The sequence below is a fragment of the Oncorhynchus nerka genome, linkage group LG17, assembly GCF_034236695.1.
Source record: "Oncorhynchus nerka isolate Pitt River linkage group LG17, Oner_Uvic_2.0, whole genome shotgun sequence".
NCBI lineage: Eukaryota > Metazoa > Chordata > Actinopteri > Salmoniformes > Salmonidae > Oncorhynchus > Oncorhynchus nerka.
Window position 1 is genome coordinate 22,099,664 of NC_088412.1, and position 26,403 is coordinate 22,126,066.

The window sequence follows — 26,403 nt, forward strand, 5'->3', positions numbered from 1 at the left end:
AGCATGTATTTGCAGATTTCTGTTAGGGAACGCCTACTCTGTGAAATGCGCGTGCAATAACAACAATGTTTAATTGCACTCCAAAAACAAAGCTTTTTTTTTTTTTTTACTTTGGCAAAGAGTAAAGTCTGCAAAACGTACTCCACTATGTTCGTAACATAAAACTGTATTGAGATTACATGTTTAATCGATAAGAACATTTGCCGAATATCGCCCAAAATCCATCTAGGTCGATCTTCTCTCAATGCCGGCCCCTGGGCTTCCTCGCATCACTATATTTGGCGGCGAGCGGAAAATAATCGCCAACCGGATGCTTCAGATGTGTACATCCGGTGAAACATCTGCCTCATTGTTCAGTTATAGAACTAACGTTAACTAGGTAGTTACAGTAGCTAGCTAACAGTGACACTACTCGTAAAAGTAAACAAACTCCAAAACGGTGGAATTTGTAAATACTGAGGCCATAATTAAATCAGAGGCCTGATAGTAACGTTAGCTAGCTAGATCAGTACTCCTAGCCAACTGAGTGATGGCTCATGGAGACACATTGGACGGTTGTCTGAATCTATTTATTAAAGTCAAATAAATCTTCAAAGTTATGATACAGACTTCAACTTACCACGTCCTGGCGATGGCAGTGTATTTTGCCCCAATTAACTCGTTTATCACTTGCACCATTCTCACCTCCGTCGCAGATGGCTGCTGCTTTGTAGGACCTCAGGAATGTCTGTTTAAATTCATGTTTTAAAAAGCTTCCAAAATACATCAAAAGGAATACAGTATTTCCAAATAGTATAAACATCGTAAAATAATGTTTCTTAAAATATTAGGGAGTGACAATTGTTTGTACAGTTTAGTTTATCATTTGAATAACAAATGAGATTTGATAGCTAACCTGAGTTGACCCATTGTTGTCAAATACATACGCTACAAAGACTACCAATACTACGGCATTGGCTACTATTTAAGCCACAATTTCCTTTAAATCAACATATAGCTATAAAATTATTTTATTTTTTCATATATATTAGATACATAATCTTGTGTACAGATAGATAGTCATACTGGAATTGTGAGTAGGTCTTGATTTATAAATAGCGAATGGTTTGTATGATTGTTGTTTTAGTGCTCATTTTACAGTGGGGTACTAGATGGTCAATATTTACCTATCAATCAATGCCATTAGATTCTAGTTTTATGACTGCCTCATTTGGCTAAATCTTCAATGTGATTTTATTTATTTTTAAATCTGAGCCGGAGAGGAAGAGGCTGGTTAGTAAATAACATGATCTTTGTCTGGGCTTAAGGGACATCACATTGAAGACCAAGTTCAACCATTTGGAAAACTTTAGTTAGGGCTTGTGGTCTATACTTTCTCACCAATGGGAGATCATTGAGAGGAGACATTAATTTGCCAAGCTATGATAAACCCTTTATTACAATGTTTTCCTTTATTTCCTTTCATGTTTACAAGATTCAAAAGCCAGACATTGAAAAAGGTATAATTCTGTTATTAAAAATGGCACATTTATTGCTACATTACTGTTATATACAGGACAGTTCTCAATAACTACTTTATATATATAAAAAAATTATAATAAAGACCGGGACTGGAGGCACTCTGAAAACACTGCTCAGTCTTGATTGTGTCCTCGCTGCAAGTGTAAGATGCCAGGCTTTGTAGCAGTGAGTGAGTGGCCCCATTTGAATACTTGAATTTTAAAAAAAGTAGTGCCCTCCTTGAATTGATCTATGGTCTGAAATAATTTGGTAGGTGAAAGCAAGGTTCTTTCATATAAGAAATTAAATCAAATAAAGTTATATTCATGTCAGATTTGAAACAGGTTGACAATACAACTCACACTATCCAGTCATGTCATTAAGCGAGGCGGGATGGACGCACTTCTAAGTATTCAAACAGGGCCGGTGTCAATTTTCAGGTCGACACACAGAAAAGACCCTCCATCTTTCCCCCTATCCAACAACTTCAGAATACAGATTGTACATTTTGTCATTGTGGGATGTTCACAGAATACGCAATGACATCAGATCAGTAAATTTTCTCTCTCAGAACAAATCCGCAATATTTAGTAGGCCTACACATATTTCACCTTGTAATAGTAGAGAAACAAATATTCAAAATCAACTCTGAAGAGGTACATCAATACCCCTTACAATAAGTCACTGTCAAAGTCAATAAGGAGATTGATATCAGAAAAAAAAGATCTCAAAGTAAATGGAGGAGACTTACTCTTTTACACAGAAATGATAGTTCTAGTGACAAAAAGCTCCAGTTGTCATGGCTCAAAACAACACAGCCCCCCACTTCAAAGCTGAAGCCATATATATATTGACAGTTTGAGGTGCTTCGAAAAGCAGATCACAAGGGCAGAACCCATCATATCTTAGAACCCAGTAGTGTTGAGTGGTTTATCAATAGGGGAGCAAACAGACAAACACAACCAGGACTTGAACCTACAGCCACAACATAACAGTAGTATGGTCAAATCCAGTTGAATAAAAAAATAAAAAATAACAAGAGATCTACATAAAGTTAAAATGTTTATTTATCTAGATACATAGAATGTTTTATTTTTTTAAATGTTCAACTTCTTCCTGAAAAGTGAAAAGGGAGGGGTGGGGTGGTTCATCCGATGTACCTCTAATCTTGGCGATACATGAAATGTTATGGTTTAAAAAAAGAACTGTCTTTATAGTTAATGAAAATACAAGTTCAGGCACTGATAAGGCATCACTCTCCAGTAATGACATCTTTAGTCTTGAGAATGAAAAGGCCACACTATTGATTTGAAACTGTCTTTTTCTTTTCTTTTCCTCACTTTCTACAAAGTAAACTTAAATCCTTCTCAATACTATGACCAACAAGTAACAATGTACATTTCTGCCTCTGTGGTTAGAGGTCGGTGCTATACCATGTCTGAAGCCATGATATTAACTTACAACAGGAATTAACACTTGTTTTTTCAGACCATCCAAACACAAACTCCGAAATAACATGTCAGGACAATGTAGCTGCACATTGACGACCACATGGACGAATGCAGAGAATAGAATGGAACGTTTGAAATGAAGAGAAAATAATAACATTGAACCGACGGACAAAACCTGGATATGTACTTGAAAATGAAGGCAATCCACATTTGAATGTTACATTCAAAACCAGTTGCATAATTACTGTTCGAGACAGTGCCCGTCTTCATAGACTTTGCTTTGTGAAGCCACATGACCATTCAGTAAGAACACTTCAATAGGACAGTCAGTGGCATAAATTCCATCCACACGTTCCCATTTGAAAAGAAATAATGAATCTGGGTAATGAACAAAGAAACTTCCTTCCGCATATATATATATAAAAAAACAGGAACAATATCAATATTTTAGGCCACTGTACCCCTTTGTCAAATGTTTCAATCTCATCAAAATGGGATGCACCAAAGACTGACAGCTTAATGTCCACTAAATACGTAATGATAATTAAGCCTACAACTGACCCCATCGGTCTTCCTTTCTCAGCATGAGCCTGTGTTCTTGTTTAAGTTATGCTTTCCTCTGTAATGGCAAATCTGACAATCCAATTTGAGTTCATTTTTAAAATACATTAAGATTTAAGATCAGCTCTTCATTCTGCTCAACTACGATACACTCTAAACTTCAAACTAACATTGTCATGGATTTAAAATCTACAATGTATAGACAAATATATATTTATATGCATTTAATTTTGCTCCATTTGAAACAATATCCTTAGTTGAATGTATGCTTGAGGTGGATTTACAAATCAGATTGTCTCATTATGCAGACATTTTAACAATATAGTCAAGACACAGCATGAGCTCTTACTACACTACATCGCCAAAAGTATATGGACACCTGCTCAACAAACTTTTAATTCCAAAATCATGGGCATTAATATGGAGTTGGTCCGCCCTTTGCTACTAGAACTGCCTCCACTCTTCTGGGAAGGCTTTCCACTAGATGTTGGAACATTGCTGCAGGGACTTTCTTCCATTCAGCTAGAAGAGCATTAGTGAGGTCGGGCACTGATGTTGTGCGATCAGGTCTGGTGTTCGATGGGGTTGCGGTCAGGGTTCTGTGCAGGCCAATGAAGTTCTTCCACACCGATCTCAACAAATAATTTCTGTATTGACCTGGCTTTGTGCATGGAGGCATTGTCATGCTGAATCAGGAAAGGGCCTTCCCCATACTGTTGCCACAAAGTTAGAAGCACGGAATTGTCTAGAATGTCATTATATGCTGGGGCTCCCAAGTAGTGCAGCGGTCTAAGGCACTGCATCTCAATACTAGAGGAGTTACTACAGACCCTGGTTTGATTCCAGGCTTTATCACAACCAAGCATTATTGGGAGTCCCATAGGGCTGCACACAATTTCCCAGCGTCGTCCGGGGTAAGCAGTCATTGTAAATAAGAATTTGTTCTCAACTGACTTGCCTAGTTAAATAAAAAAGGTGAAATAAAATAAATGCTGAAGCATTAAGATTTCCCTTCACTGGAACTAAGGGGCCTAGCCCGAACCTTGAAAAACAGCCCCCAGACCAGTATTCCTCCGCCACCAATGCACTATGCATTCAAGCTGGTAGCTTTCTCCTGGCATCCACCAAACCCAGATTGGTGAAGCTTGATTCATCACTCCAGAGAATGCTTTTCCATTGCTCCAGTCCAATGGCAGCGAGCTTTGCACCACTCCAGCTGACGCTTGGCATTGTACATGATCTTAGGCTTGTGTGTGGCTGCTTGGCCATGGAAACCTATTTAATGAAGCTCCCGGTGAACAGTTTCTGTGCCGACGTTGCTTCCGGAGTTTGGAACCGAGGACAGATTATTTTTATGCACTACATCATCCTGTTCTGTAAGCATATACGGCCTACTTCACAGCTGAGCCGTTGTTGCTCCTAGACGTTTCCCCTTCACTATAACAGCCCTTACAGTTGACCGGGGAAGTTCTAACAGGGCAGAAATTTGATGAACTGACTTGTTGGAAATGTGGCATCCTATGACAGTGCCACATTGAAAGTCCCTGAGCATTTCAGTAAGGCCATTCTACTGCCAATGTTTGTCTATGGAGATTGCATGTCTGTGTGCTCAATTTATATACGTCAGTAACGGGTGTGGCTGAAATAACCGAATCCACACACTTTTGGCCATGTAGTGTAGTTCATTGGGAATGCTCAAAGCTTCAATTTTAAGAATAGACAACTGAACTTCTAATAAATTGCTTGTCTGGTATTAAGAGGATATTTCATTCCATTAGGGGTATCAATGGTTAATCCTGCAAATGCACATTGGCGCCTAGTGTTAGTTTTTTAAGAATGACAATGCATGGGGCATGAGTTCAGGGTCAATTGATTTGAAACTCAAAGGGTGGCACTACACAATATGGCCATAAGATGCCCATCAGAGTATTCAAAACCAAGCCTCCAGTCTCATGACTAGACGGAACAGAGTGGCTGGTTAACGCCACAAGCTTTCCAGAAAGCTTCTCTAGTTTCTGAAGACATCAATAGTAACCAATGGGTGAGACGCAGGATGAAAAATTACTTTCATTTCTTTTGTGCTGTTAAACTGCTTTTCTACCCCTGGTCAGGTGTCTCCCAATTAACCTACACCGAGGGGATGCTGAAACAATACTGGAGTCTGAAATACTATTATTTTGTTTATGGCAGGGAAGAAAAGCCTTGGAGTCTTCTACAAAAAACCCTTTTACAACCCTGAACATGACAACTAGGCAGGTGAGGTTCCTCCCCCTTCTGCCTCATCTCATGTTGGGCCCAGGGCCCACAGAGCTGGGGTGGGACTGCAACTCTGTCCCACGATGCAGGTCAACTGCCCTCTTTATCACATGGATTTGGTTACATAACATATGTAAGACTGTACCATTAAGTTGGGAATGACAAATCTACACTTGCTCATACATACAAGCAACCCCAAAACAAAAAGTTCCACACATTTGCTTAAATGTCTCATAAAACATGTAACAATTAGGCACAAATCCTTTTGTAAATTTGTAGTTTGTTAGGCTTCTGTCTTTCACAGAGCACCTCTCGGCAGTGTTTTAAGTCCCATTTGTGGCCGGACACTAGTACTCCGGTGATCCATCATGTTACGGAAGCAAAAAAAAAACATGTATAAAAAAAAAAAGAAAGTACAAGGTTCTTCACATTTGCGCTGGTAGTCATGGTCAGGAGTGCGGCAAATTGGCTGTGTCAGTTTTGGCAGTATGCATGTGTGGATAAGGGTGTGTGAATGTGTGTCTTGAAACTGAATTATGACAATACACAGACACATCAGTATATGTACACACTGAGAAGAATGGGTGGAAGAAGAGATCAAGGCCACATCTTCCGAGAGCCAAAGGAATTCCACCAGATCTGCAAAGGAAAATACAATAGTGTCAGTCTTCTAAACTTGAAAGCACTACAATTACTGACAAAGATGAAATATGGATGAAGAGATACCTACCTGGTATTACATATGGCTGACTGGGTTATGGCCATCTCCCCCCATGCCGGGGTGGCCTCCTGAGAGCTGCATGGGGGACTCCCCCACCACCCCAGAGACTTTCTCCTCCTCCCGTCGCTTCAGACAAGCTGCTTTAGGGTTCAGGTTGCGTTCTGACAAGAGGGGATAGCAGGGAATATGAGTTTACATTGCATACAAGTCATTTATCCAACCTTCCACTGTGCTATAAAAACTCAATCCTTTATTAAAGAGAAACATAAAACAGATTTTTCTGGTGTGAAAAATAGCTGGATGAAATATTCGGGATGGTTCTCGATGGTCCACTGAGAAAAGAATATACACAGGGGACAAAGTAATACAGAGGTCAACATGTAAAAAGTGACAATATAGGAGATATGGCCACAGTAGCCCTGCGTTACCTCTGACTTGCTGCTCCAGGTTGAGAATGACGTTGACGGCTTGATGCAGGATGAGCAGTTTGGTCTGAGGTTTGTCGTTGCTGAGGTGCAGCTGGCACATGCGGCCCAGCTCCTTGAAAGCCTCGTTGATGTCTCGCACTCGCAGCCGCTCGCGGGCGTTGTTGGCCACTCGCCGCTCTTTCTCACGCTCTACCTTTACCTCAGGAGGAAGGTCCTCGTCATCCTCATCCTCTTGACTAGAAGGCGGAAGACACGGAGAGGAATGAAGCCACGGGAGGACGGCACTCACAAACCAAGCAACTAGACTTTCAAAGAGTTGGGCCGCATGTGCCAGCTGCACCTCAGCAAAACATGCGAAGCAGCATAGACACCTAAGCATTTAGCTGTCATTCTAAAAGAATCCTGGGTAGCACCAGGAAGTTATGTAGTTCTGAAAGTAAATGTATTAAAAGGAAGCTCCAGATACATTGTTAAGTCATACAATTGATCCGAATAGAAACATTTAATTTAGTCAAGACTAGGAAAATAAGTTACCAATTGCAGTGAAACGCATTATAAGACTATTTGGTAAAAATACTAAACAATAATGATTTATCCCACATGGGTTGGAAATGTTGTTATCTTTTACCATTATGCTATTCAATGTTGCTTTGTTTTCCAACTTACGTCTATTACCATCAAACCAAATGAAAATGTATGTGCTAGGCTTTGCAGAACGGTAGACTTTGATATACAGTATTGGCTCCCCAATTGTGTGCTTTCAGCACACAAAGCACTATGGCCTATGGATGGAGACACTTACTCATCTCCCGGGTCTGACAGGCCTGAGAGGCCAGAGAGGATCTGGAGGGTCAACGCCTCCTTTCTGAAAACAATGGGACATGAGGGGAGGGCATTACACAACTAGCTACCAATTCAATTAGTGACCAACTCAACTAACACAGCTAACTAGCAGTTGAAATTGTGCATTTACATCAGGGCTAATGTCATGCATTCCTCCTCGTATTTCTTTCACTAACATAATTTTACAACATTTCCACCTATGTGGGATAAAATCTTCTACAGTATGTTCATCAACCAATGGTAATACACAGGAATGCATTATCTGACAGTTGCCAGTGTCAATAGTCGGGGTGGGAGACGGTTGGTGATCACCTACCTTGCTCTGATGCGTTTGGTTTCTTTCTTCTCGTCCTCAGACTTGTCAGCGATGGAGGAGTTCTCGTCGTCCTCCTTGTCCTCCCGCTTGATGTCCGACCCGCTGGACGAGTGTGTGGAGCGGGCCACACTTCCTGGCAGACCTGTGTCGCAGCACAGAAATGCACCTTCAGTATGTCCGATTTAGAGAACAATTAAGTAGCCCCATTATCTTAACGGCTTGCCATGTTTTATACATTAAATCAGGGAACAGGAGTAAAGGTCACAGGTCATGTGGGGGATGAGCAGTGAATCAGAGTGTGTGACTCACTGGTGAAGCCCTCTGGTTGTCCAGTGGACTGTGGGGGTCCGGAGGCGTGGTGACCGTGCAGCAGGGTACTGCTGGGAGGAAGGCCTGTGGGCTCCTCCTGGTGGTTCCCTCCCTGGAGAACAGTAACAAAACATGAGACATCAAACACAACATGCAACGCGATGGTAAAAGCTTTATTAAATCTGTTGCTTGGAAAGTTCAATACATACAAATCATCATCATAATCTCTAATGTAAGACAACAGGGGGCTAAGTCTTGGAGTCAGAGGGTGTGTTCACCATGGTAGGGTGTCTGTTGCTGAGGGCAAGGCCAGCATTGGAGAAGGCCTGAGAGAGACCTCCCAGGCCACCGTTGTGTACAGACGACACAGCGCTCAGCAGGCTGTGCATGTCAGAGTGGGCTCCTCCTCCCAGGCCGGGAGGGCCTTGGACAGCGTGGCTACGCAGCACGTGGATGGCCTCCTCCAGGCGGTCCTCCATTTTGTTCTGCTGCAAGGAGACAGATGTACAGGAAAAATCTCAGTCACTATGTTGACTACTATACGATCACGTCAAATAATAGATTTTGGAATTATTTGGAGTGAAGAGGGCGCACCAGGGCATGCAGTTGCCCTTCATAGTTGGGTGACAGGGCAGACTGCCCTGAAGGTCTTGGCCATTGAGATGCAGCTCCTGCAGAGAGAGAATAGAAGTGCCATATTTACACAGAACATCCTGTCCAACAAAATGACAGCTCTGATTTCCAACAGTAGATGGAGCTCCAGAACCATTTTCAGGGCTCCAGAGATCGAGTCAAACCCTTTACTAATACAAGCTACCAAATGCAGATATAATCCAGTATGTATACCTGCAATTCCCTGGGGTGAGCCCACTGGGGTGGAGGGTGTGGAGGAGAAGTTGTTACTGTTGTGGTCCGAGGGGTAGATCTAACCCACACAGGACAAAGTGTCTTTAGACAGTGAACAGCAGAACACTGAAAGAACACAATGCAGTTCAATCAAAAGGTCTGTAGGATTTTTTTTGTTGAGAGGATTACTCACTGAAGCAAGAGCCTTCCCAATCTCATCCCCTGAGCTCCCTGCAGTGGTGCCTCTATTGGCTGTGGAGAAACGACAGCTTATTGACCTCACCCATTATTTAAAAGGCAGCAACTACTATATAAAAGGTCTCCAATAAGCTAGTGAGACCACTTTAAAGACAATGTTAAACCGAGGAGCAACACAACATGTTTATCAGGAGAAGGACAAGGTAATTGGTTAACAAAATGCACAGTTGTCATGTGAGCCTTTATTGTACCCATGATGCTGTCTGCGCCGTTGATGGAGGATGTGTGGTTGTAGCTCCCAGACCCAGAGTGGAAGCCGGGCGCGAGACTGCCGTTCACCTCACTGCCGTGGAGAGGGTAGTTCTGTGGGGACAGAGGCAGGGGTTGACGCTTCTAGAGGGAAGACAGAACAGCTTGGGTTAGAGCAACTTGTATGGAAGTTGGATTCGTCAGAGAGTAGAAATAGCATTTAAAAAAGAACACAGAACTCAATACAACAGTTACTTGAATGTAAATTACATGAAATATTACATAGTGTGGGGTTGTCCTCACCATCCTGTCCTGTGGGTTGATGGCAGAGAAGGATCCGGGCTGGCCGATGTGGGGAGAGTTCCCCAGCATGGCAGAGTAGCCAGACTGACCCAAAGGTCCTGAGGAGGCCCAAGGGTCAGAGGAGGGGTGGAGTCCCTCTGTTAACAACAACAGGGTTAGGCAATGGACTTACTCACTCAAACATGACTCACTCCAGTGCATTTGAACTCAAAACACATTTTCATATACCTTAAAATCATTAAGTTAACATAAAAAAAATTCAAAGAGGTTAGACTGTCATCACTCCAGCGCTTAAGTGGTTAACATAGTTACCTTGCATGTAAAAAGAGCCTGGGTAGACAGAGCCAGGTTTGGTGCCAGGATATCCTCCGTTGTCACGGGCATACTCATCCCCGGAGGAAGAGGCATACACCTAATGGGTCAAACAAATTTCACATTAGCCGTCATTTTAACAAAACACAATTGTGCCATGATATATACCTACAGTCAGCCTCCCCTAAAATAAAAGGTGTCTGCGCCTTACATCTACAATTGCCAAGATAACAAATGCACAACTGCCACTAATCAATGGTTTTAACGTTTAGCTAACGGTTGTAGCACTAAGCAGCCAGGAGGTGGCGAGGGTGAGGCTGGCATGCCTCCCTTGCCTATGCCGTATGCACAACAGTGTGGCCATGCCATGCTGGGCACAGTGACGGTTACAATCCCACAGCACAGCCAGCACTTCCTCTCTCCCAGGAGCCCAGTGACATAGCAGGGTTAGTGCCTGCAGCGCCTGCCCTCAAGCTATCCTTTCACCAGCAGCTCACACACTGAGATATGCACAAACACACAACATTGTCCAGCCCATGACTTCAAATAAGCAAGGGAATCACATTTAAATCATTTCTCCGATTTCTATTGTACCAAGACCGTGGGTTTGAACTGAAGGGGCATAGATAATACGCATGTATTGAATTAGGGGTGATATGGGTCCGTGACCCAATACTCGAATAGCCATTTGGTTAAATGGCCCTTCAAGGGTCCTATCAAGTTATTCCGAACCACAATGAATGCTACATTGAAAATGGCAAGCCATTCCAAACCTTTTTTCCCCTGCATGTGTCGGAAATGTCAAATCACTCCCCTAAAATTCAAATGGACACAAAGATCCCAGCTTCCTGACACTATAACCCATCACTCACGCTTTCTGGCATGTACGGGTTGAAAGAGGGAAGAGAGAGAGGCTATGCTGCAAAGAATGCTAAACCAGAAAACAGATTTTTTTTCTGTAATTTGATTTAACAGAGAGAAGTGGAAAGGGAATGGAGAGATGCACTTCTAATTACAGAGCCATCTGCCTGTTCCTGGACCTGGTCCAACTCCACAGGCAGCTGGGCTGAGGAGAGCCGAGGAGAGGGAGAGGGCTGAGAGAGGCGGGGGCTGGGTGCCAGTCAGCGAGAGAGAGGTTGCAATGGAGGGGGCGGGGGCAAAGAGTGGGGAGAGTGTGGGGGGGGAATTAAGGCGCTGATGATTTATGAAATAGGCAGAGATAAGGCTGGGGTGGGGGACAGAATAAGGTAATCTAAATGACTTAAACAAAGCATGATATGGCCAGGGGAGTCAGTGTGTGTGTGAATAGGGGCTTTACTACCATCACGGTTCATTTGAGAGAACAAGGCGGAGATGGCTTCATTTAACAATAGGCTTGTCTTTCAGGGGAAACAATGTTGAGCGAATCCTCTGCTCTAGATAGATGTGTGGGGGAATGAAACAATGATTGCGGGTGGATAATTGTGTTCTTAGGAAGAAAGAATTCGGATTTCTGTGGAAAATTCTCACTAATGGCGGTTTAATGTAATTCAGGTTCTGACTGTGTGAGCATTTGTAAATCAAGTGATATAATATGACAATAGAATGGGCCTAGTAGAAAGCAATATCAACTTAAAGAAAATATCCTCTACATTAATAATACAACCACTGTAGGTCTGTATTATTACCACTGTGTGGCGCAGCGGTCTAAGGCACTGCATCTCAGTGCTAGAGGCATCACTACAGACCATGGTTCGATCCCTGGTTGTATCACAGTGATTGGGAGTCCCATAGCGCGGCACAAAATTGGCCCAGCTTTGTCCGGGTTCGGGAAGGGTTTGGCCGGGGTAGGCCGTCATTGTAAAATAAGAATATGTTCTTAGCCGACTTGCCTAGTTAAATAAAAGGTTAAATTACGGTTTCCCAAACTCGGTCCTCGGGACCCTAAGGGGTACAAGTTTTGGTTTTTGCCCTAGCACGCCATAGCCGATTCAAATAATCAACTAAACCAAAACATGCACCCCTTGGGGTCCCAAGGACTGACTTTGGGAAACGCTGGTCTAAGGAACTACATATACACATAGTAACAGTCAAAGATTTGGACACACCTACTCATTCTAGCATTTCTCTTCATTTGTACTATTCTACATTGTAGAATAATAAACATATCAAAACAATGAAATAACACATAGGGAATCATGTAGTAATAAAAAGGATTTCTTATTTCAAAATATATTTGAGATTCTTCAAAGTAGCCACCATTTGCCATGGCGACAGCTTTGGACACCCTTGGCATTCTCTCAACCAGTTTCATGAGGTAGTCACCTGGAATGCATTCAATTAACAGGTGTGCCTTGTTAAAAGTTCATTTGTGGAATTTCTTTCCTTCTTAATGAGTTGGAGCCATTCAGTTGTGTTGTGACAAGATAGGGGTGGTATACAGAAGATAGGGCTATTTGGTAAAAGACCAAATCCATATCATGGCAAGAACAGCTTTATTTAACTAGGCAAGTCAGTTAAGAACACATTTTTATTGACAATGACAGCCTAGGAACAGTGGGTTAACTGCCTTATTCAGGGGCAGAATGACAGATGTTTACCTCGTTAGCTCGGGGATTCGATCTAGCAACCTTTCGGTTACTGGCCCAACACTAACCACTAGGCTACCTGCCGCAAAGAGAAACAATAGTTCATCTTTAATTTAAGATGTGAAGGTCAGTCAATCCGGACCACTACAGGAAAGGAAGACCCAGAGTTACCTCTGCTGCAGAGGATGAGTTCAATAGAGTTACCAGTCTCAGATATTGCAGCCCAAATAAATGCTTCAGAGTTCAAGTAACAGACACATCTCAACATCAACTGTTCAGAGGAGACTACGTGAAATCAGGCCTTCATGGTCGAATTGCTGCAAAGAAACCCCTACTAAAGGACACCAATAATAAGAAGATAGCATGGAGGTGGTGGTGTAATGGTGCTTTGCTGGTGACACGGTCTCTGATTTATTTAATAGTTGATGTCTTTACTATTATTCTACGATGTAGAAAACAGTAAAAAATAAAGAAACCTATTCATTCAAGGGTTTGTGTCCAAACTTTTGACTGGTACTGTATGCATGTATTAAAGAACGTATGTGGACAACGCTTGAAATGAGTAGATTAGGTTATTTCAGCCACACCCGTTGCTGACAGGTGTATAAAATCGAGCACAGCCATCAATCTCAATAAATAAACATTGGCAGTAGAATGGCCTTACTGAAGAGCTGTGACTTTCAACGTGGCACAGTCATAGGATGCCACCTTTCAGTTTGTCAAATTTCTGCCCTGCTAGCTGCCCCGGTCAACTGGAAGTGTTGTTATTAAAGTGGAAACGTCTAGGAGCAACAACGGCTCAGCCGCGAAGTGGTAGGCCACACAAGCTCACAGAACGGGACCGCCGAGTGCTGAAGAGCTTAGTGCGTAAAAATCATCTGTCCTCGGTTGCAACACTCACTACCGACTTCCTAACTGCCTCTGGAAGCAACGTCAGCACAATAACTGTTCGTCCCGGACCTTCATGAAATGGATTTCCATGGCCGAGCAGTCACTCACAAGCCTAAGATCACCATGCGCAATGCCAAGCATCGACTGGAATGGTGTAAAGCTCGCCACCATTGCACTCTGGAGCAGTGGAAACGCGCCTCACCATCTGGCAGTCCGACAGACAAATCTAGGTCAGGCGGATGCCAGGAGAACGCTACCTGCCCCAATGCATAGTGCCAACTGTAAAGTTTGGGGCCGTTTTTCATGGTTCAGGGCCCTTAGTTCCAGTGACGGGTATTCTTAACACTACAGCATATGACAACATTTTATGATTCTGAGCTTCCTACTTTGTGGCAACAGTTTGGGTTAGGCCCCAGTGCACAAAGCGAGGTCCATATAATTCACACCTTTGGGAATTGGCCTAATCGCACAACATCAGTGCCCGACCTCACTAATGCTTGTGGCTGAATGGAAGTAAGTCCCTACAGAAATGTTCCAGCATCTAGTAGAAAGCCTTCCCAGGAGAGTGGAGGCTGTTATAGCAGTAAAGGGCGGGGACCAACTGCATATTAATGTTGATGATTTTGGAATGAAATGTTCGACAAGCAGGTGTCCACATACTTTTCATGTAGTGTAGATGGCACCATATTAAGGGGTAACAATACGCCTGAGGAATGGCCTGTGTTGTGTGTGACATGGAGGTTAGGGGTTAGGGCAGGCCCTGATGTACAGGTATTAGAAGTTTAGTTGAGGGGTCTGGCAGTTGGGTTGGAGAGCTAGAACTAGGCTACAGAGGGAGAGAGCAGGGAGAGGGAGAGAGCAGGGAGAGGGAGAGAGCAGGGAGAGGGAGAGAGCAGGGAGAGGGAGAGAGCAGGGAGAGGAGAGTGAGCAGGGAGAGGAGAGAGCAGGGAGAGGAGAGTGAGCAGGGAGAGCAGAGTGAGCAGGGAGAGCAGAGTGAGCAGAGAGAGCAGGGAGAGCAGAGTGAGCAGGGAGAGCAGAGTGAGCAGGGAGAGCAGAGTGAGCAGGGAGAGCAGAGTGAGCAGGGAGAGCAGAGTGAGCAGGGAGAGCAGAGTGAGCAGGAGAGCAGAGTGAGCAGGGAGAGCAGAGAGCAGAGCAGGGAGAGCAGAGTGAGAGCAGAGTGAGGGAGAGCAGAGTGAGGGAGAGCAGGTGAGGGAGCAGAGTGAGGGAGCAGAGTGAGGGAGAGCAGAGTGAGGGAGAGCAGAGTGAGGGAGAGCAGAGTGAGGGAGAGCAGAGTGAGGGAGAGCAGAGTGAGGGAGAGCAGAGTGAGGGAGAGCAGAGTGAGGGAGAGCAGAGTGAGGGAGAGCAGAGTGAGGGAGAGCAGAGTGAGGGAGAGCAGAGTGAGGGAGAGCAGAGTGAGGGAGAGCAGAGTGAGGGAGACAGGATCATCAGCAGTCATTAATCTGGGCTCAGACACAGGCTAAGAGGACTTGCGAGCAACGCGCCTCACAACTGGGTCACTCATAGGGGGAGGCCTCCCAGACCATCGTGAGGCGAAGCGTAAGCGGACGGGTTGAGGGGGGCAACCAGGGGTTTTACATTCATTTACACTAAAACCACATGGCCATCGCTCAAACTGTGGGAGCGGCTGAGAGACGGGCCTCAAACCCAGGCGGTGTTTAATATTGCCTATGTGGTGCAGTCACGAACCCTGGCCACAGAGGTTTCACTATGACCGTCTTCGCTGCGGTGTCATATATGCATATATGATAGCGCAGGAGAGTGAATGTGCCCATGGTTTGGGTTACAGAAAATGTTTGTGTAATGGCAATATATCATTTTAATGATCCCTGGCAGGGGGCCTTCCACTATTAGTTAAAAAGGCATCAGGCACCCTGAACACACTGGACCATCTTACAGGGCATGGTAGGCAAATACCACACGGCATGCAATCTCAAGCATTAGTTCAACAAAAACAACTCTAGTGTCATTTACTACTGTTGGTTATTTGGAGGCTTGCTCAGCATCTGTAGCATTTGTCAGTGGAGCACAATGTAGACTAAAGTTAATCATTTGGTACTCTGTCAGTAGTCTGAGCCCAGTGTTGTAGAGACTAAATGTTTGTTTGGAAGCTCTCTCACACGCCTGCCAGTTGTTTGTCTGTCAGAGAGCTTCTGGAGCAGACAGTGGTAAGTGAAGTGAAGGGGAGCAGAATGAACACTCACCGAGGAAGGCAGGCCAGGGGGTTTCCGGATCTTCTTCGGTTGGGTGTCTACAGGGAGACAGAAGGTAAATCAGATAGCACGCTTCATAAAGGTTGACTGTTAGGGCTCTATTTTCGGCTGGTGTTAAGACAGCACAATTGTCAAACGCTCGCTGGAAATTTTGACCCGTTAAAGCCGGCGCTCTGCTATTTTCCAGCCCTTGCGCCAGGATTGGTAATTGAACTGTCTTAGATGAGCTCGCTTGCGCCAAGGTGGGAGGGGTGGCCATTTCTGAGGCATGTTCTTAAAAACATGCGCCAAAGTGCCAATTTCAGACAGCGCTGGTGGGAATATTTAAGACCAACCAAAACCTGGCCTTAATGGTAACGCTGCTGGTTATGGCACAGATTTTGACAGCGGAAGCACAGCCTGTCCAGGCGTGCCACACAGTGCCCTATGCACATGGTACAAGGAAAATATGTTTTTTGTTCCCGTAAACCTTGTATTGAGAGACATCAAAACAATATTTTCCCACTTGACTAAGGCAGGTTTTTTTGTCTGTCCCAATGCATTCGCCAAGTAGTCAAGACCCTCGATAAAGGGTTAAGCTCGTGACACCACTTTGAAATAAATTTCAATCACCAAAGCTTTATTAAAAGGACACGTAATTTTGGATGTGTGTAAAAAAACACTCAATGTAGGCTACATGTCCATATGCCCATAATGGAATGAGAGCTGAGATGATGCCGGTGACCATTGTATTTAGAAACTTTCAAGTTATTTTCCTGTAACAATTGCTTGTTTTCTCTTCCATTTGATAAAACAAGCACAAGTAGGAAACCCTTACCCTACTAGAATTAGAATCAGCTGTTTCAAAAGCAATTGTGTTTTTCCTGGCCATGCATTAGCCAAGTAGCCTATCCATAAAAGGTTACTAAAACGTTTACTCGTGATGCTTTTGCATTATTCACATAGTGCATACTCCATTCAGGTTGTATCCATCCTCATTTCCAAAGAGCACCTCTTGTCTAGTTACCAAAGAAGCCCATTTCCAAACGTATTCAAATTATTTTGGGGCGGCAGGGTAGCCTAGTGGTTAGAGCGTTGGACTAGTAACCGGAAGGTTGCAAGTTCAAACCCCCGAGCTGTCGTTCTGCCCCTGAACAGGCAGTTAAACCCCACTGTTCCTAGGCCGTCATTAAAAATAAGAATTTGTTCTTAACTGACTTGCCTAGTTAAATAAAAGGTCAAATAAATAAATAAATTCAGTCCTACAACACCATATCAACGGTAGGCCAAGGATGTATCTTGCTTATTGAGAACGTGCCTCACACAATACAATTTACAGTAGCCTAGTATTCTTTGTTTGAGCGATGCATAAAGATATGTAGGCCTATACTCGTTGAAGTCAATTACAACAATGTTCTGTCAACACTCCAAACACTGAATGTTTTTTTACAGTATTACCAGTTTCTGTAGCCTATGCTATTTAATAAACTGTAGCATCGACGAGAATAGAATAGCTAGGACGAGAATATTCCTGCCCCCAGCTAAATTGAACGACAACGCAAAGACCATCAATAACCTACAGAATTTGAGACAATGGCATGCAGTATTAAGCCATGAAACACGTTGATTGGCCAGTGAGTGGCCAAGCCCTGGTCACACCTACAATTAATTTATTCATCAAAACCCAGTCCTTTCGCAGCACCGCCAGTTAATGCGCTCATAATTCCTGCTGTCAAAATAGCACAAATATTTCTGGCACACCTCAGACCTATAGCGCTACCGCCAGCACTAATACTTGCCATTGTGTTAGGTTTATTAAATTAGAGCCGTTAGTGTCTTGTTTAAAAATAAAATATTATTTGACCATATTAACGGTATTATTGTGTATTGTTAGCGTTTTTCACCCAGTTAAAAAGGTTAAAGCTACACATATATTTGGCTGAGACAACTTGTTCTATAATCTGACATAAAAAGGCAAGAGCCTGAAAAACATTTCTACAAAGAAAAGCTTTTCCCGAATCCATCTCTCTTACCTAGCTGGCCATCGGGAGGCCTCCTCCTGGGGTTGTTGGGGTACGATCCGGGGTAGAACTGAGAGGCAGACTTTAGCCCAGAGGGGGACATGGAATCTGGACTGGGCATGGCGATGTCACTGGGTAGGAAGCCAGGCTGGCAGAACAACACAAAGAGCAAGGGGTTAACAAACAACACATGCAGGAATGCATACAAAAACACATGAATGCACAGTTCTGGGAAATCCAGAACGCTCTAATTCAATGTGTTTCGGATGAAAGGAGAAGTGAGAAAACAGGGTCTTCCTTATACTGAAACCTGACTATGAATTTTGCTCAAATCAAGTTAGAATTTGTGATGTGTGTAACCTAAACTATGATCATAACAGGGTCTAAGCAAAGGGGTCAGCAGTACTCTTACCTGGCCTCCAAACGAAGAGTATGGTACCCTCTCATTTTTACCTGCAAGACGAAATGTACAATTAGCGGGTTCCTTATGGAATGGAAGTTACACATTGGGTATTCAGAGTAATTTTTCAAAATGACAAAGTAAAAAAATTCTTAGTAGCCATTTAAAATACAAAAGTAGTGATAAAAGCGGGCTCCCCCTTTCAGAGCGCTCAGCTGCTAGCCAGACAAACCCCAAGTGAGCGTTTCTGCTTCAGTGCTCTTAACATCCCCAGCACCCACTAAATACACATTACACACACAGTTTCTGGCACTTTGTCACTCAGATTACATATTTTGTTATGACCATGAAATTGTTCACAACCTATCCCCATTACAACAGTGGATCCCAACCAGGGGTATTAGGACCCCTGGTGGTACTTGGCCTATCCACAGGGGGTACTTGAAAAGACTTATGAGACCACAGCCCTACTGGTAAAAATGCACGAGGGGGTAACTTCAGGGGTATCCGGGCAGAGCAAAATTCAGTTGGTGGTACAGTAACTGAAAAAGGTTGGGAACCACTTCATTACAACAGTGATAGACACAAAGAGACAAGCCAGCAGACTGAGTGTAGCCTACCTCCGATTCCTGAACTGAGGAAGGGAGATGACAGGCCCTCATGCTCATTGTAGTGGGAGCCATCTCCGTAGCCCTGTGGGAAAACAGGAAGAACACATGATGAGGACTGGAGTCCAAGTCAGCAGAGTTCACTGAAGTCCTTCCATGCCATGGCCAGTGCACTGGTTCATCCCAGTCTGTAAACTGTCATGCGAGCTCAGGAAATGTGCAGAATCCAGGCTCTAGAAATGTCTTAATCATCAAGTTGTGGTAATCAGTAATCACAGTTTGCTGCAGCCAATCTTCACCCCCTATACCCCGTTCCTGAAATGTACACCGAAATGAGCCAAGACAGTTACCGTGGCTGTGAATCTGCAATTACCGTTGGGCTTCCACAGATGTAAAGTTTAGCGCAGAGCCTGCCAACACCTGACACTGATCCAAGACATTAGGTACAAAGTAAAAACAACCAGTCTGAATGTAAAGTTTGACAACACACTCGGCTGTTATCGTGTATGAGTGAGAGAGTTTGAGAGCCTATGAGGAGTCCCTGGTAATGCTTACCCGTCCTTGGTTGAAGGAGGGGCTGTTCTGTTCTCCAGGGCCCCAGGATCCAGAGCTACTGCGCTCGTCCAGAGCTGGATGAAAGAAACGGCGGGGTTACTCACTGACTGGTATAGATAGACAGCTTTAAAAACACACATAAGGTTGGGTGGACCATGGAAGAGACAACTTCCATTAAACTATTAGATCCGGACAAATTATACTAAGACCAGCAAGTTACAATGACTGTGGGCATATTCCTCCTTCCTAGTACTAGCGCATGTGTTCATTTGGTGTCAGCAATGGGATCGAGTGGCAGCAGGGCAATACCGTCGACCAACAGTGAAGTTAGGGGTAGGGTCCTATAGCTCAAACCTATCTGTAGGCATGTAGCCATAATAAAAGCTAGCACCCATCACTCAGGTGAACTTGTCAGCAGTGCAGGGCCCTGAGCCAATGTATGTCATTCACAAGAGTTAACTGGTTTAAAGGCAAAGCCACTGGGACCACAGGTCATCTTTAAGAGAATCTGCCATTGTTGCATTAAAGGGATAGTTAACCCAATTTACAACATGGCATTGGTTTCTTCAACTTGTAAGCAGTCCAGAGACAAGGTATGCAATATTGGTCCCCTGGCACAGGTTCTACATACAAACGTTTTCACATTTGTGGCACAAATCCCATTCAGGTCAGGGGACCGATATTAGCATTTTTTAGCACCTCATTTCCAAATCATCCGAAAGTATTCAAAATTGACCGTGAAGCTCAAAGTCACTTAGAGGTTTTGAACATGATGCAATTTTTTTAAACATTGGTCCAATGACTTGAAAGGGATTTGTGCCACAAATGCTAAAATGTTAGCATGTGGAAATAGTGCCAGGGAAACTAAATAAAAGCATGGATTGCTGTCATACCTTGTCCATAGACAGTTTTCCACAAACAATGTAAACAATCCCAAAGATCTAGGCAGAGACTATTTAAGGTAGGGTAAGGAAATCAATATGTATTTGTACATTTGGGTGAACTATCCCTTTAAAGAACGATTCCGTACATATCCATGTGAAAACTTCAAAGTGAAAATCACCAGTCTAATAGAGGGGTCATTTCACTGATTGGCTGAGAAAGCAAACTATAAAACAGAATGTGTCATTGTCCAGCTTCTCATTGAAATTCATTCCACAGCAGTTTTGCAGATGCCATCATACGCTAAGCCATAAAACAACCAATAACATACATATTCAGTACACAAAACGTATATGAATATGTTAAATTATTTCACAAGTGGTGGCTGTGGCATAGGAAAAACAAGGATTCTAAAGATTGGCGGAGCAGAAATTCCAAATACCCCCTTCTCCCATAGTCTTATCCGTTAATGCTACCAAGCCTCTCTGGAGACACAGGGCTTAATTGCATACTAATTTGCATAATTGTGCATATTAATGTAGTTGCCTTATGAATATTCATATTGCTCCTTTGATTTTTGCCTAATTAAAAAAATGTGTGCTTGAGAGGGAGAGTGTGAGGAGAGGGAGGGAGGGAGAGAGAGGGTCTGGGTGAGATGAGCGACTGACGAGTGAAAATGACTGATTAGGCTAACAGAGTGGTGCAAGCACCTACACACGCTATGACAGCCATGATCTATGGAGCTGATGCCACTGGTATGGAGAAGCAGGGGAGCAGGACCTCCAAAGATCAGCCTTACTCAGTCACTGTCAGTGGGCTGAAAGGCCACACTCCTAACACAGCTACATATAGTCACAACAGCACACAGGAGTGATGGACAACGAAATATGTAAGACAGGCTTTGCATGGACACCACTTCATCTAAAACAGCCTTGCTGGCAGAGTTAGTTTACTCAACACTGAGACACGATCAAATAAGAGGAACCCCAGGTCTATAAAACAAGCTTTTCCATTATCCAGTGTCTACAATGGCTTTGGTCCAGCAGCCACTCAATAATAGTATTTGGTGCCCACCTAGACCTACGCCACTTAATAAAAAGGCCTCCATTTGAGGCGTGACGCTATGGTCTACGGCACTGCATCGCAGCGCTAGCTGTGCCACCAGAGACCCTGGGTTCGCGCCCAGGCTCTGTCGCAGCCGGCCGCGACCGGGAGGTCCATGGGGTGACGCACAATTGGCCTAGTGTCGTCCGGGTTAGGGAGGGTTTGGCCGGTAGGGATATCCTGGTCTCGTCGCGCACCAGCGACTCCCGTGGCGGGCCGGGCGCAGTGCGCGCTAACCAAGGTAGCCAGGTGCACGGTGTTTCCTCCGACACATTGGTGCGACTGGCTTCCGGGTTGGATGCGCGATGTGGTAAGAAGCACTGCGACTTGGTTGGGTTGTGTTTCGGAGGACGCATGGCTTTCGACCTTAGTCTCTCCCGACCCAGTACGGGAGTTGTAGCGATGAGACAAGATAGTATTTACTAACAATTGGATACTATGAAATTGGGGAGAAAATGTAACAATTACAATTTTTTAAAAGGCCTCCATTTGACGAGTGGGTAGTGTCTGAGATAGAATCGCCTTACTGAGGACAACTCTGACAACATTGTTCACACTTTGTGGAGTAATTAACTCAAAGGCAATTAAACAAGGTGGGGAGCTACTGAGATGACAATGACACAGCCAGCCATGTTAAGAAGTGGGAGCCAAACACTGAGCCTACTGCCACAATGGAGGAAGGGAGGACAGGGGTAAAGGACTGAAGGAAAGGAGGAGAGGGGGACAGGAAGGGGGGAGGAGACACCGACAAGACAAGTGGAGGAGAGAGGGACAAGGGTGAACGACTGGAGGAACAGAGGGAGTAAAAGGCACAGGGAGGAGAGAAGGACAGGGGTGTGAGACGAGAGGACAGACTTCATTGTTCCAAGTTCACTCGTCATTCTTTTGAAAATATTAATTTAATTGTTTGTGTAATGCTGTTATAAGTGTGATTGCATTTTATTCTTTCTTTCTACCTGTTGAAACGTTGTGCCTCAACTTTATAACCTGATTCAGTAATGAGAACCTAGTGAAGGCCATGAGGGCAATTCTAACACTGCACAGGAGCAGCCAGCCACTGAAGAAATAATCATATTTTGAGGCACAAAACCTTCTCACATGGCAAAATCTAATATGCCACCAAAAGGCAGCCTGGATCGTTTCTTGCGTATGTTTTAACAACAAGATATAGACCTAGTAGAGCAGCCATTTTCTAGTGTCAGCAGTATAGGGCATATCAGAACACCCCATGACAATCATCTGAAAAAATATTTGTGTGGGGGTGTGTGCACGAGCATTTGTCTGTGCGTGTGAACGGGGGTTGTTTGTTGTGGTTGGGGGGGGGGGCTGTCCTGGGTGGGTGGCTGGCTGGGTGGGTGACGGGGGCCAGCAGCTGCAGAGGTGAGTGAGGGGACGCCTGATAGAGCTCCCTTTGCAATTAGTACCCCTCTGAGTACTTTTGTGTTGGTGAATAGCTCTGCTTTTGCCTTTCCCGCGCTGGGTCATCTACTAGTAGAGGCACACTGAAGCCATGATGTCACGGGATACAGTTGGCCCAGGCAAACAGGAAGTTGACGCAAGTTACCAGGAGAACAATAAAGAACTAAACACGCTGCTCTTTGTTATGGCCCTGTGATCCTATCATAATGGAGAAGGGAAGAAATGAAAAAAAAGTAAAATATATATTTTTTTTTAAACAGTGCACACAAGTGACTCCATGCAACTTATGAGACTTGTTAAGCAAATTTTCACCCCTGAAATTATTTAGGCTTGCCAAAACAAAGAGGTTGAATACCTCAAGACAATTCAGGTTAAAAAAAAATGTATTACATTTGTTAACATTTCTAAAAACATCCCACTTTGACATTAAGGTATTGTGTGTAGGCCCGCCTCTACATATCCTAATAAATCAAATCAAGTTGTCATTTCAGGACAAAGTGGAAGAGGTGAGGAAATATCATGGGGAAAAAGTTAACATGAATCACAAACATTGCCTACTTCAATAGAAGTCCACTGTCAGGAGGAAAAACGGATGTAAAACTGCTCAAGTTTGTAATTTTATCCCTGTATTGAGGCTACTCCCTTTTGATTGTATAGTGCCTTCAGAAAGTATCCCACCCCTTGACTTTCACAGAGCCTGTACCGAATAAAAATTCCAAAACATGCATCCTGTTTACACCAAGGCACAAAGTGATCCTGTAACAAATTAAATTAATTTTATGTCCTGAATACAAAGAGTTGTGTTGGATTTGCCCAAAACATATCGCTGAGCACCACTCTCCATATTTTCAAGCATAGTGGTGGCTGCATCATGTTATGGGTATGCTTGTAATTGTTAAGGACTGGGGAGTCACTAAGCACAGGCAAAACCTGGATCAGTCTGCTTTCCACCAGATTATGGGAGATTAATTCACCTTTCAGTAGGACAATAACCTAAAACACAAGGCCAAATCTACACAGGAGTTGCTTACCAAGACAGTGAATGTTCCGAGTTAGTTTGGACTTCAATCTACTTAAAAATCTATGGCAAAAATCTGAAAATGATGTCTAGCAATGATCAACAAACAATTTGACAAAGCTTGAAGAATTTTGAAAAGAATGGGCAAATGTTGCACAATCCAGGTGTGGAAAGCACTTCGATTTACCCAGAAAGACTCACAGCTGTAATCGCTGCCCATTGTGCTTCTACAAAGTATTGACTCAGGGGGGGGAATATATACAGTATCAGCCAAAGTTTGGACACACCTACTCTCATTCAAGGGTTTTTGTTTATTTTTACTACATTGTAGAATAATAGTGAATACATCAAAACTATGAAACACATAGGGAATAATGTAGTATTAAACAAATCAAAATATATTTGAGATTCTTCAAAGTAGCCAGCCTTTACCTTGATGACAGCTTTGCACACTCTTGGAATTCTCTCAACCAGCTTCATGAGGTAGTCACCTGGAACGCATTTCAATTAACAGGTGTGCCTTGTTAAAAGTTAAATTGTGGAATTTCTTTCCTTTTTAATGCATTTGAGCAAATCAGTTGTGTTGTGACAAGGTAGGGGTGGTATAAAGACGATAGCCATATTTGGGAAAAGACCAAGTCCATATGATGGCAAGAACAGCTCAAATAAGCAAAGAGAAACGACAGTCCATCATTACTTTAACCTTTAAGACACGAAGGTCAGTCAATGTGGAAAATTAAGAACTTTGAACGTTTTTTACAAGTGCAGTCTCAAAAACCATCAAGCGCTATGATGAAACTGGCTCATGAGGACCGCCACAGGAAAGGAAGACCCAGAGTTACCTCTACTGCAGAGGATGAGTTCAATAGGAGTTAACAGCCTCAGAAAATGCAGCCCAAATAAATGCTTCAGAGTTCAAGTAACAGACACATCTCAACATCAACTGTCACTGCTTGAATCAGGCCTTCATGGTCAAATTGCTGCAATGAAACCACTACTAAAGGACACCAATAAGAAGAGACTTGCTTGAGCCAAGAAACACGAGCAATAGACATTAGACCGGTGGAAATCTGTCCTTTGGTCTAATGAGTCCAAATTCGAGATTCTTGGTTCCAACCGCTGTGTCTTTGAGACACAGAGAAGGTGAACGGATGATCCACCGTCAAGCATGGAGGAGGTGGTGGTATGATGGTGCTTTACTGGGGACACTGATTTATTTAGAAATCAAGGCACACTTCAAAAGCATGGATACCACAGCATTCTGCAGCGATACGCCATCCCATCTGGTTTGCGCTTAGTGGGACTATCATGTTTTCAACAGGACAATGACTCAACACACCTCCATGCTGCGTAAGGGCTATTTGACCAAGAAGGAGAGTGATGCATCAGGTGACCTGGCCTCCACAATCCCCCGACCTCAACCCAATTGAGATGGTTTAGGATCAATTGGAGCGCAGAGTGAAGGAAAAGCATTCCAGGTGAAGCTGGTTGAGAGAATGCCAAGAGTTCACAAAGCTGTCAAGGCAAAGGGTGGATTCTTTGAAGAATATGAAATATAATTTGATTTGTTTAACACTTTGTTACTAAATGATTCCATGTGATATTTCATAGCTTATGTCTTCACTATTATTCTACAATGTAGAAAATAGTAAAAAGAAAAACCCTTGAATGGGTATGTGTCCAAACTTTTGACAGGTACTGTATGTAAATGAGATATTTCTGTATTTTATTTTCAATAAATGTGGGGTAGTGTGTAAATGGGTGAGAAATTCAGGCTAACAAATCTTATTCCATAAGTCAAGGTGTATGAATACTTTCTGAAGGCACTTTATATTTGATTTTATAACAAGGGGATTGAGGGATGAAAAAAAAAAAAAAAAACGACAGTAACACATCGCAATATTATTGCGATACTTGACTCCAATTTGTACATTTTTGGACTAGGTAGCATTAACTAGCGCTAATCAGCTGTAACTGCAACAAAACTACTTTTTCATCCCACAACTTTGTTTCATCTTTTTAAATAGTGAGCCAACATGTTTTCAGCACTTTTATTTCCATGACTGATAAAAACATCAAAGTGCAATACCAGACACAAGCCTGAATTGTTGTTTATGGACACCCTGATTTTGCCCCACAGATTGATAGGCTAGATTCTCTAGAGGTTGGCATCTATGGAGGTTTGTGCTGTGGCACTCAAATGCTATTACGAGATACCTGGAGTTCTCTGAAAGTTAAATGTGACAGCATGAAGTATCACATTCGAATGGTGTCAATGACCAAGGGGCACACTTAGGACGGGGGCAGGAATTAACTCCTCACTGCTAAGTAATTGCCTGCTGTAATAGAAACAAACACTGAGTCCTGCCACTGATCCCCATTCAGAGGGCTCCTACTCTAGCCAGCGCTCCATGCTGGGCCAGTTAAGTGCCCCA

The 26,403-nt window shown here is 43.5% G+C and overlaps 1 protein-coding gene across 9 annotated transcripts in view; it reads right to left on the reverse strand.

The window, feature by feature from the left end:
* Positions 1-1,427: 1,427 nt before the first annotated feature.
* The window catches only part of LOC115144886 (transcription factor E2-alpha-like), a 31,544-nt gene continuing 6,568 nt past the window's right edge, over positions 1,428-26,403 (reverse strand). For 2 of the 9 annotated variants that reach the window (XM_029685997.2, XM_029685991.2), the window contains 18 exons: positions 19,546-19,619; positions 19,003-19,075; positions 18,395-18,435; positions 17,995-18,130; positions 15,974-16,020; positions 10,294-10,393; positions 9,961-10,118; positions 9,681-9,822; positions 9,425-9,483; positions 9,232-9,310; positions 8,980-9,056; positions 8,664-8,873; positions 8,386-8,497; positions 8,077-8,218; positions 7,720-7,782; positions 6,918-7,153; positions 6,499-6,650; positions 1,428-6,407 (listed from right to left, as the gene is read on the reverse strand). In XM_029685997.2, coding sequence (XP_029541857.1) covers positions 6,505-6,650; positions 6,918-7,153; positions 7,720-7,782; positions 8,077-8,218; positions 8,386-8,497; positions 8,664-8,873; positions 8,980-9,056; positions 9,232-9,310; positions 9,425-9,483; positions 9,681-9,822; positions 9,961-10,118; positions 10,294-10,393; positions 15,974-16,020; positions 17,995-18,130; positions 18,395-18,435; positions 19,003-19,075; positions 19,546-19,619 — 1,895 coding nt within the window. In that variant the 3' untranslated portion in view covers positions 1,428-6,407; positions 6,499-6,504. The other 7 variants (XM_029685992.2, XM_029685994.2, XM_029685995.2 and 4 more) reach the window with 7 other exon arrangements.